Source organism: Aplysia californica, unplaced genomic scaffold, assembly GCF_000002075.1.
Source record: "Aplysia californica isolate F4 #8 unplaced genomic scaffold, AplCal3.0 scaffold00067, whole genome shotgun sequence".
Lineage (NCBI taxonomy): Eukaryota > Metazoa > Mollusca > Gastropoda > Aplysiida > Aplysiidae > Aplysia > Aplysia californica.
The window spans coordinates 873,775-885,597 of record NW_004797337.1 but is presented as its reverse complement, the minus strand read 5'-3'; the positions used below and the strand labels follow the sequence as shown (position 1 = coordinate 885,597).

The following is an 11,823-nucleotide window of genomic DNA, read 5'->3' as shown; positions in this document are numbered from 1 at the left end:
CTCCTCCTCCTCCTTCTCCTCTTCCCTCTCCTCTTCCTCCTCCCCCTCCTCTCACTTTCCCCTCCTCGACTTCTCTAGTCCGGTTTCAAGTTAGAATACAAACTCAATAATACTCCATTATTCTCTGAGGAAATCGAATTCGTTTCCCTCACAAGATATCCAGTTTTGATTACTTTTGCAAACTAAGTTATCAGACTTTATTCCTTAAAACATTGACTTGAGAAGAACAGATTTTCTCAAAGACCAGCATTTGGAAGAAATCTACGACGTTTACATTTATGTGCACTATCCCCCTCAATTCACTCGCCCGTTTGAAAACATTAATGGTTCACTCGACTTGGCTTTGCCGAGCCCTGTCCCACAAAAAATCTTACCTCTGACAGCAGCTTTTTTCCACGGAGTCCTCATGATGGCGTCCAGAGACTGTTTGGGGTAGTCCACGTCAATCTCTAGCAGGATGGCACGATCCACCTTTGAGCCCGGTGTGTTCAGAGAAATCTGGGCAATGCTAGCTTTCTTGTTCTGAGAACAGTGCGGAAACGCTCAATGTCATTGTATTTTACGAGTATTGAAAGCCACAAGACTATATTATATTCTGGTACCAATATTGCTCAGACGGCAGTTATATAATACACTCCGAGAACTTATTCAACGTAATATCCATTCTAGACAACGGGATTTCGCGATGGTATTCTACTGATAAAATCCATTTAATGTAATAAATAGCATTTGTACAGTGCATATCCCCGCTCAACAGCAGGCTCTATGCGTTTTGCACTATATTATTACCCCAGCAGACCATAGAACACTCAGAAACATTCTCAGCTTCCAGGGAAGCATACAGTGCAAGCAGCTGAATAAGCGCTGAAACTCTATCAAACTGAAAAGATCTTTCGCAGTCTATAGCCGGGTACCCATTCCCACCTGGGTGAAGTGAGGAAAATTCGTGTAATGTGCCTTTCCCAAGGACACAACGTCGGCCCCGGACGGGATTCGAACCCACGACCTTACGGTTGCGAATCCGAGAGCCTAACCACTAGGCTACCGACGACACTTAGTATTTGTACTTAATGTACTTAGTCTTGTCATTGCCAATGTTTAAACCTCTGTCCTGGTCCTAGAAAGCGATTTTGATAGTGTCTCCCAATAAAAAGAAATAATGTATGTTTAAGCTATCACCTTTGCAATGGAGGAAATCTCCTGCGATTAGTGCTAGTTTTGCAAGGAGACAGGCAAAATGTATATACGGTTAGGCTTGATTGGACAGATATGACACATCACTAGCTTTATTGGAACAAATGAAAAAGAACAATGCAAAGGATATTCTGTCATTTTTTCAAGATATAAAGGATTTCCTTTAGATATAGTATATAGCGAGGGCATAATCTATCGACTCGAGCCTACCTCCACACGCTTGGCAAAGATCTTGTAGCCCTTGTGTGAGTCTCTCTTGTAAAGCGTCAGGCTGCCAGAGGTGGGTCCAGTCAGAGGAAAGTAAGGGCCGGTGGTTTTCATGGACGCGTTAGCGAAGGTCAGCTCGCCACACAGCTCCATTCCGGACAAATCGGCAAGCTGGCCACCGGAGCACATTTTGAACTCTTGTCGGTTCTCCGTGATCATGGCCTGCTCCTGTTCCACGTCGTTGTGGAGGATGAAGAACTTTGACCTGGGGGCAGAACCAAGACGGGGTAAATGGCAAGTGAAGAACAGTAGAAATCATTGATGAAACTAAGGTATGATAAACAGTATGGGAAGACCTGTAAAACGTATTGGCACAACCAAGGTAAGGAAAACAGTAAGTGAAAAACTGTGGAATTCATTGGCAAAACCAAAGTACCCAAAAACAGTCCATGTTTTGGACAGAAGAGAAAAAAATCATTCCAAGAGCTCAAATGCGTCTGCTCTTTATTGACATTCCCTTCCAAGCTTTGAAAAGTTTGGAGAAAAAAAAACCCCAAAGAGAATTCCCTGAACATATGCAGTCGAACATACTCTGACAACCACTTGCTCAAGATTATCACCAGTCCAAATGGCGTCTTCCAACCCCCTCCCCCCCCCCCACCCAAACTCCTTGCATTTTTATACAATATCATAATGATGCTGTCCAAGAAAATCGCCTATTTAAGATATCTACTTCTCTCTTCGATACTCGTTCGTCATCTTAGACAGGTTCAACTGCACATGTACGTTTCGTTACTAAATACCTGGCATTGAAGATTTCCATCTTGTCCTCAGGGGTGTCCAACTCCAAGTTGAGCTGTTGGCCTCTCTCCAGTTGTACGCGACCCTTCAGAGCAGTGCTGGTGTGAAGAGTGTTGCGCATGCGCAGTCCTGTCCTGGTCACCATGGCGTCCACAGACATAGATCCAGAGATCTCAACAGCAGCGCTACAAATGTTAAAGAGTTTAGTGTTACTCATCATCATGAAGGGCCAGGTATGAAAAAGACATCAATGATAATGGTTCTCCATTCCTTTCTCCGCCTGAATGCTCTAAGAATCTTACATTATCCTGGTGTTTCCTCCTCAACCATTTATTCAGATTTTCCAAAAATAGTTTTGTCTGGGTCTGCCCCTGCTCCATATGCCTTTTATATTTTCATAAGAGCAAGACGTTCAAAGCTCTTATTATATCAAGTGCCCCAGAAAACCACATATGTCACTTCCTGATGTTACCACTTTGATGAGTTCTACGGCACAGAGGAATGCTATCTGGGGAACGCAATAGATAACATCATTTGATTCTTTTATTAAACAATGAGTGGCAGTTGCTTTCAAAATCTGCATAGCTGTTCAACAGACATCTACAAGCCCTAAAATTATGCACTGAACTCTTGTGTTTTGAGATATACAACAAAAGGGTTGTGCTTGATTTCACTTCAGCTTCAATTCTCCAGTCACAAATTGTAATTGCAATTATACTGTCCCCCCGCCCTTAAATACCCCGTCTCTAAAGTATTTGTGAAGACTCCAACATATCAGAAGATTCTCAGTTTTTACAACAATTCATCAGAAAGAGTAACTTGTTGACTTGATAAAGTGAGGCGACTAACCTTGGTCGGATTTCTCCATCAATGTCCAGGGAGCGGGGAGAAGAGCCCAGTTTGCGGAGGTCCATCTTTCCACTGAGGACCAGGTCCAGAGTGCCGGTTCCGTTGACGTCGATGTGGATGGGCAGACCGGCCGTTGTGGGGATGATCATGCTGGGGACACCAGGGTGGAGGGTTTTTGTTAAAATGTAGGTGTTTTTACACCCCGATCGATACAGTTCAGATCATTTGAGAGGCGGGCTTTGACGCTGCTTGATATGGCCAACGTGGCCTGAGAAGGGTACATTGTCCAATCAGAAAGACTGATATACTCGGTAAAACTCCCTCTACACGGGAACTGAATTTGGGCCTTCTGCGTGCGATGGCAAAGCGTCTAATTGCTACATCTCAGGCGATGGTGAAAAGGAAGTAGTTGGATGTTCACGAAAACGTACTAGCTTTTCTTGCCCAATTGAAAAAAAGTAATTATTCAAGTCTTTGTCCTAAACGTGCTACAATCTTTAAAATGCCTCAAGCTCTGGGGACAATACTATTGCAACTATAAGAATAAAGTATAGGAAAATAACAGCAAGCAGCTTGTAATGATCACAAACATCAGGAATAGCAGCGCCTTTCCCTTATCTAAACTGGAGGGCTTGTCTGCCAAAGTATAAGATAGATCACCTTCTTATGGTTTTACCTGTGACTTTAAAGCGCTACTCTTTTGTAGTATCCCCCCCCCCCCCCCAAACCAACATTGTAATAACAACAAAAAGTTCCCGTAGGTCACGCTAACGACAAAAACAGTTTGAAATGTGTTCCCTTTACCTGACGTCCATAAACTGAGCTGACTGGGTCAGGGTGTAGTCTTGTTTCTTGGACAGCTGGATAAGAAGGTCCAGCCAGGTTGTGGGGAGTTTCTTGAAGGGGGAAGTCATTGTCTTGCTGTGCATGAAGAACATCTCGTTACCAAAGACTCGACCGTAGACGGAGCCTTCGACATCTTCTGCTTTCGTGGGGCTCTGAGAACATCGAGAATTGTTGTTGATTGTGAGAGAAGAGTTCTTGATTGGCTGAATGTTGTTGTTGTTGTTGTTGTTTTTGTTGTTGTTATTGTTGTTATTGCTGCGTTAAAAAGTGCATGGACACTTGTTGCAAATACTATTCTCTAGACAATGAAATAATGGATCATTTAGTAAACATGCAGCAAATGCTGTTTTCTAAACAGTGGAAGTAATGAATCATTGTGTTTTCAATAAGAAGCTACATGTCAAAAGGCAAGACCTTGAGGTTGCATATCTGCTTGCTTTGTTTCTCGTTACACTTGCAGATTTGTAACAATCACATGTTGCTTTATATTATGATGTCTTGAAAACCAAAACTGTCAAAACATTTTTGCTTCAAATATATTAAACCAACCACACTTTGATCATGCTCAAGTAATACCTTGAATTTCTTCTCTTCTGGCATATAGGGTCCGAACAGATTCTTCATGAGGTACTCCAACCCTTCAAGACGAGCTCCAAAGTCCATCAAGTTGATGGCTTGACCAAACAGGTCAATGGTCAGATTTCCGGTGACAGATCTGGGCATCTGGGAGACGCTGGACCAGACGAGGTTGCTCTCGGCCGTGAATCCTGTGTTCAGTTTGTTGAGGAGTGTGGAAGCCTCGAAGTTCCGGGAAAACTTGAGGGTGTTCAGGTCAAACTCCTTTTCCAGGGCGAGGCTGGGGATAGACAAGTGACGTGAGGTGCGGTCAAAAACGATTGTTTCACTACTGCAACTGAGATAGAATGTCAAAACAGATTTACATTACATCCACCTGGCTTGCCACTAACCTTACTAAATCTTTCTTCACCTCCTCTCATCCCCCACCCCCCCCCCCCCTTCTCCCCATCCTACCTCATCCCCCAATACTCCGCTGTGAACAGAGACAAAACCTCGAATATTAAACAAAAAAATAATTCTTAGTGTGTTTTGTTTTTCACGAAGATTTATGCGGGTGGTTAAAAGGCATCATTAGTAAGTCCTCTTTCGTATTTCACTTTCTAATGTTTCAGTCTGTCTGTCTTGCATTTCTTGTATACTTAATGACAGATATTTAACAACAGCAAAATAAATTGATACTGAGCTTTGTTTGTTTTTGAGGAACGAATTTTCTAATCACAATAACGTTTATTATATCAGCACGCATAACTTCTAGGAGGGGCACTTGTGAGTTATAGAAACAACGCAGCAGGAGGTTATAAAGACTATATGCTGCATTTTTAGCACTTTTGAGACATTGGACGTCAAAGTTTATAAATTCTAAACCCAAAAGCAAAATAGAAACCCTTTTCCCTGAGCATTTTACGGGAGCAGAATAGTCACATTAGAACGAAACGACGATTCCCGTGTAGATTCTAGTATGTTATTAATAGATTGAATCCTTTTGATCCCACACGACGAATTAATAAACCTCTTTGTTTATAAGGTCTCGAAATCACCACGTGAGTCAAACAGCCAAGACGAGATCGTCTCCAACAACAACTCACTTTTTCACAGCACGTGCGACGTCTTGCTTGTGTGGGTCTGAGGTCTCTCTCAGGTTAGTCAAGTGGCTGTAGACAAAGGATCCGACCTGGTCATCTTCCTCGTTGACCAGACTGGCGGCCATTTTGCCCAGGATTGCGTCACTGGGACAGCGCATCAGGGCTAGATAGGCGGCCACTCGGAGTTCGGAGTCAAGGTCGCCGTTCTCGTAAGTGTTCCACAGCTCAGTTTCCTGAACAAAACACACATATACACACATTCACATAAAAATACCCATTGATGTTCTGCAACGAACGTGGATATAACATATTATGCTTTTCTGTAGCACACATAGAAATAGATGTTCTGCTGTCCACAAAAAGAAACAACGGGTGGTATTCTGTCTCAGAAGTCAAATGTCACAACAGAAGGTGAGGCACCATACAAACATGCAAAATCTACAGAACAAAAATTTATAGCTGATACGAGAACTCATCTGTGAAACCCACTGACTACAAGACAACATCAAATCGAGTTGGTAACCTTTTTTTTCATTAACAAAGAAATAACTTGCATATTGTAGAGCTGTGTGTAGATGCAGTCTTTATCTGATTTTCATTGTACTTCATAGACCTGCGTAACTAAATGCGTTCTTCATACAGGACAGAAAATACAAAAGAGGAAATGGGAAGTGACCGTTAGTACAGGCGATTGTCTTATACTGGTGGCCGTTAAAGCAGGTTCGCCTAGTAGTTCAAGGGGGCGTATCCCTCACCTTAGCGCCACAAGGCATCCGTCTGAAGGCTTCAGCAGCGGTCACCCGGATCTCCAGCGGGTTGGAAGTGGCGCTCAGACACCTGTTGATGACGTCAGCGGCACGGGTGGCGTGTCCGGCGTTCCCGATGGCTCTCAGGGACAGAAGGACCTGCGGGGATTTGAGGGATTTGGTTGAGTACAAATTTTACGGCACTATCGACACGAGTTTGGTTATATAATTGAGGGGAAGAAACAAAGCTTTGAAGGGAAAAGTAAAGGCAGTTTTTATTATCTTGGATGGTGTAGATCTAGTGGCCGAACGAAGAACGGTAAATAATAATAGGTGTCGTCAAATTAACACTTTGCAGTCACACAGCGAGAAGTACGAAATACCCCACCTGGTCACCCACCCAGGAGAGTGACTGCAACGGACTTCTCGGGCCTGGTGCAGTCCCATGTGACCGGAACGGAGAATTTTCACCGTCGCATTATTGCGCTTAGAGACCGAAAAGAGTTAATAATAGAAAACACAGGAACACTTTGGTTGGATATAATATTTAGAAGAGGGTTACAACACTGAAGGAAAATCTTATGTTTCTGTACGCTCTTTCCCTCTCTCTGGCCCCCTCTCCGTCGTGGACGAATGAAAATGTTGGTACTCTGTAAAATTAGAATGAATCAACCTAACCAATTATTGCTCATTAAATATTTGTGTTCTAACCTTTTCAAAATTCTTTCCAGAAGCGTCGCAGTAGTAGCCAATGTCCCTCTCCAGGGAGGCCATAACGCTGAGCACGGCGTAGTCCTGGTCACATGACGTCATCTTCCTGCAGTAGTTGTTGACCATGGAGGAGACAGGCAGGAGGGACTCCGCTCTTGTGTGCTCACTGTCCACCAGGGTCTGAGGGAGACAGTACAATTATGTCTGTCAGTTCAGTTGTCTATACAGTGAGATGATACACTCATGTCTGTGAGTTCAGGTGTCCATACAGTGAGATGATACCCTCATGTCTGTGAATTTAGTTGTCTATACAGTGAAATAATACACTCATGTCTGTGAGTTACGTTGTCTATACAGTGAAGTAATATAATCATATATGTGAGTTATGCTGTCTATACAGTGAAATAATACAATCATATCAGTGAGTTCTCATGTCCATAAATCACTGGCAGACTGAACGACTGAATAGAATGCCGACTAAATGTAAAAAAGTAAACATTGGGTAACAGCGTCTGTTGTGTAGTGGTTAGGCGTTTCGCGGTCGCAATCAAGAGACTTTAGTTCGATTCCTGATTCGGGAGTAATTTTTAATCGAGCATTTAAGTCTACGTCTCTCGTGCCGGATTGTGTATCCCTCTCAAAATTAAAAATGCAGATGATGCTGAGTGTGATTTCTCGTGTGGAAAGTGGATACAATAATCATACCTTAGCATTGAGAAGCATATCAGATGTCGGGGCTTGAACGAAACCCAAAGAGGTGATCCAGGCCTGAGCTAGCATGCCCTTCACATCTTTGTCGGTGATCAGTGACGTCATCAGTTTCACAGATGCGTCAGTGGAAGTCAGGGGCAGAGCATCCAAAAAGAATTTGCTGGGAAAACAACACAACATTCGTTATAGAAATAAAACCTTTCGCTTATATTACATATTACTCCTGACACTTGGTTCTTCAATGTATAGTGTACCTCTAAGTTACAGTAAATTATTCAATAAGGGGAAAAAAACAAATTAGGGAAAACTAAAAGTCGCTAATCGGACAATAGACATATTTTGGGACAGGCGGTATTTTCAATAATGCTTTGCTCCAATATTGTATAAAATCTATTGTCTAACAAATATCCCATCGAATACAATAATATAGTTATTTTTCGTTATGTTATGGACACTACATGTAGATACATATCACTTTTAGCAGATCAATGTGAATTAAAAAACTGCACAACGCATTTTCTTCTCTTGTGCAGAAAACATTACTTATCAGAATTGAAAGTCGTGCTCTGGTATCAATCCACTGCCAAATCCTTTCTTTATTTCCTAAAAAAAAATGTTTAGCTTTATTAAGAGTTTTACGGTTCTTGAAACTCAATTAGATCATATAAGTTTCGACGATTAGAGTTGTTACTAGAGAGTAACAGGCAAAAAAATAGAAGGAGAGAAAAAGACGATAGACATTTGATAGAAACGAAAGTGCAAACACATCCCAACATCTGTTAAACACATACCCTAATTCTTTGCAACTAGTGCGTTCTCAATGAGATCGTGATAATAAAGAACGTCGCGACCTCCATACACAATCAAATTACAAGTCGTTCCCAGAACCCAGACTGTTCCCAAAACTTACAAGGTCTTCTCGTTTTCCGGGCAGAGAGACTTGGTCTTGAGCAGTTTGTGCAGATCCTCCAGGTCCTTCTGGGAGAGTGACCGCATGGCACTGACCAAATCGGAGAACTGGCGTGGGGACTCTGATCTGACGTCATGCTGGGACGTGGCACAGATGTCACGCAGACGTCTTTCCGCCTCCACACGGGCCATCTTGGTGTCTGGCAGGCTAGCAGAGTGGTCAAAGACCAGAGTGTCCCTACTTCTGATGGTGGCTGTGAAATAGATACATATAATAATTATCACATATTCTCCACACAAGATACACCTTGTTTAACAACATGAAGTAAAGAAAATGATACATTTTGGTCATATAAAACGCCCATACATCATTATGAAGGAAATACTCGAAGGTAAGATGTGGGGCATAAAAGCTAATACTGGGTGCCCATTGGGGTATCAGGTCTGGTCAGGTCGGTTTGCTAGCCAGATTGAAGGTGCAAAGCGGCTATCATGGCACAGGCCTATCGCGCCCGAATCGGCGCCTCAAAAACAAACGCGTTTGTTTTCAGGGGACGAGTTGGGCGATCGCCTCCAACCCGACCCGATCCCATACGCAATTGGCACCCCGTATAAGGGTGGACATCGCGCAATATAGACCGACAATATCAAAGCCATTATATACTGTTGCTAGCTGCTCTCCTACATTTTTTTCAAATTCAGCACATTCCTTTGCCGGTCTTTGGGACAACATGTGTCGCGACCACCGCCCAAAAGAGTCGTTTCAGTAAGACATTTACGGCAGTGGAAATACAATTAGGTCATATAGGTGCCCAACATTTAATGTGTACATGAGGGCAACAGACACAAAAAAGAAGAAGGAGAGAATGGGCAAACAACGCAAAAGCATTCGCCAACCGTCAACACTCAAAAGAGTCAAAGCCTAAATAATTTCTACATTACGTACTTCCATCGTTTACTTGCCCAAACAGATCTAATATGTGCGTGCGATGTTGTTAACATTTCTTGTTTGTCTTTACCTGGGCGAGATCTGCCTCCAGATTGAGACGTTCTGTAAGTCAAGGTCTGCTTGACCTCAGTCATCCCTCCACTGTTTCCGTTGGCGAAGGGCCTGTAGACGTGAGTCTCAGTGCACGTGCTGGATTTGAGAACTCCGGCCTTCTGGATGTCCTGCTCACACTCGTGTGTGGTCTTCATGATCGGGAGGGACTGAATTTCCTGTGGGAGGTGGGATAGTGGTGTTGAGTTGTGAGGTGGTGGGACAGTGGTGTTGAATCGTGAGGGGTCACCATGAGTCAAAATAACAAGTAAATAATTTTGCCAAGAACATAGTATTCTTAGTGTAACAGTAACATTGGAAAAGTATACGATGCAGACCTCAGTAGAACACACACTAATCCCCTGATGGTCTGTGACTAATAAATGTCTTTGATTAAAAAAAGAAGGCAGCAAGAGAAAAGCAAAACACTTTTAGAAGCTTTTTTTCAATACAAATAGAAAACATAGATACCTGAAAAATAATGATATACATCGTGCCAGTTGTGTGCCAAGTTTGAAAAATAAATCGGACGTTGTACTTACAGAGATGGACATCTGATATCTTATAAATGGATTATCCTCAAAGTTCTGCTTGAGGGTCAAGCTCCAAAAATAGGCAGGTCTGACATTTCATTCACAAAGAGAATATTGATACCTTATAAAATAATGGTGTAGAATGTTCTGTCTGGGGGTCAAGTACCCAACATTCACAGATCTAACGTTGTTCTTACAGATGGGGACATAATGAATAAGAGACTTTATAACTGATTGATATACAATGTTCTAGCAGAGTGTCGAGCTCCAAATACCAGGCAGGTCTGAAATTTTACTCACAGAGGGTACATTGTAAGGAGACATCTGCAGCATGGTCTTGTACTGGTGACGTTTGGTACAGCTCAGAATGTCCTTGCTCTTCTTGATGCTGACGCTGTAGTAGCCGTCGCTGACCAGTTTGTACTCGGTGCGGCACTCGCCGGCAACATCAGTCTGTGGGGATGGAATGGGGAGATCGTAAAGTTCAATTCTAAACCAAACAAGATAATGCACTCCTCTCTCTCTCTCTCTTTGAGCCAACTTAAAAAAAGTGTCCTTAAAATTCTTAGCCCCCTCTTCGAAAAAGTGCGAACTTTGCGATCAGAGTTACCTTACTAGTGTGAAAAAAAAGAAACTAACAAACAGTGGTACTCCTATTTCTCTTCTGGAGAAACGAAAGAGAGCAAAGACTGTAGCGTCATCTGAACCATTGCGCGGACTTCCGGGGACACTTTTTTTGGCTGAATGAACTATCTTGTTGTGCTTCGTATCGTGAGGCTGATGTAGAGTAGAGCATTTTGAATAACAGGGTGTCAGCCATCATTTTCTTTCGTTTTTTAGGGGAGATGTGGAACCCTCATAAAGCTGAATTTGAAGTAACTCACAGATACAAAAAGTCCTCCTTGAAACTTTATTTCTTCATCAAACATATAAGCCTCTTTATTGCCATTTCTGAAAGTTATAAAGGCACTGACTCAGATACGAATATTAACTTTTTTTAAACCAAGGAAATAGCTGTTAAAGAAAATATAAGGCTATTATCTTTTGCCTGGGAATAATAAGTAGTGCTTTTTTTTTATCTCTATCTACACTAAACAGTTTTAAGTTTTCAAGCCTGATGGGATTAAACTTTGACTTTCAGCTATTTTTCCGAGGGATGTGCGTGACTAAATATCAAGACTGTGACATTACCTCTGTAAGATTCTGGGCCTTCGTCAGGTCATCCATGCTGTTCTGGAAGCTGGAGAGAATTCCCTTCTTGAAGTTGGTCACCCAGGCATCCTCGGATTGGCCGGAACAGATTTGAGCCACGACGCCGTTTTGGAAGGAAAACCTCAGCTCGGAGGCCTCTACACCTCGGCGAAATTGTTCTTCTCTGTTGGGGGAAGAAGGGGAGGTTATGAATAGACTGGGAGCTTCTTTAGTCTTGTTGAAAGTAGGGGAGACAGTGTGGCACTTTTAGGTTGTACATAACTAGCTTCTACAACTTGAAACTGAATGGTTTGCCCCCTCCTCCCCCATCCTCCCGCCTCAAATCCCTCACTTCACCTTGTCTATCCCCCAGTCCCTCCCGTCGAATACAATAATATAGTTATTTTTCGTTATGTTATGGACAC

The 11,823-nt window shown here is 42.7% G+C and overlaps 1 protein-coding gene across 1 annotated transcript in view; it reads right to left on the bottom strand.

Moving 5' to 3' along the window:
- The window catches only part of LOC101854071, a gene marked incomplete in the record, with an annotated part of 44,381 nt that overhangs the window by 20,900 nt on the left and 11,658 nt on the right, over positions 1 to 11,823 (bottom strand). The window contains 14 exon segments of the mRNA XM_013079874.2: positions 375 to 522; positions 1,405 to 1,666; positions 2,205 to 2,387; positions 3,052 to 3,201; positions 3,856 to 4,049; positions 4,474 to 4,753; positions 5,562 to 5,791; positions 6,314 to 6,463; positions 7,016 to 7,195; positions 7,721 to 7,886; positions 8,637 to 8,889; positions 9,655 to 9,853; positions 10,508 to 10,660; positions 11,399 to 11,662. Coding sequence (XP_012935328.2) covers positions 375 to 522; positions 1,405 to 1,666; positions 2,205 to 2,387; positions 3,052 to 3,201; positions 3,856 to 4,049; positions 4,474 to 4,753; positions 5,562 to 5,791; positions 6,314 to 6,463; positions 7,016 to 7,195; positions 7,721 to 7,886; positions 8,637 to 8,889; positions 9,655 to 9,853; positions 10,508 to 10,660; positions 11,399 to 11,662 — 2,812 coding nt within the window.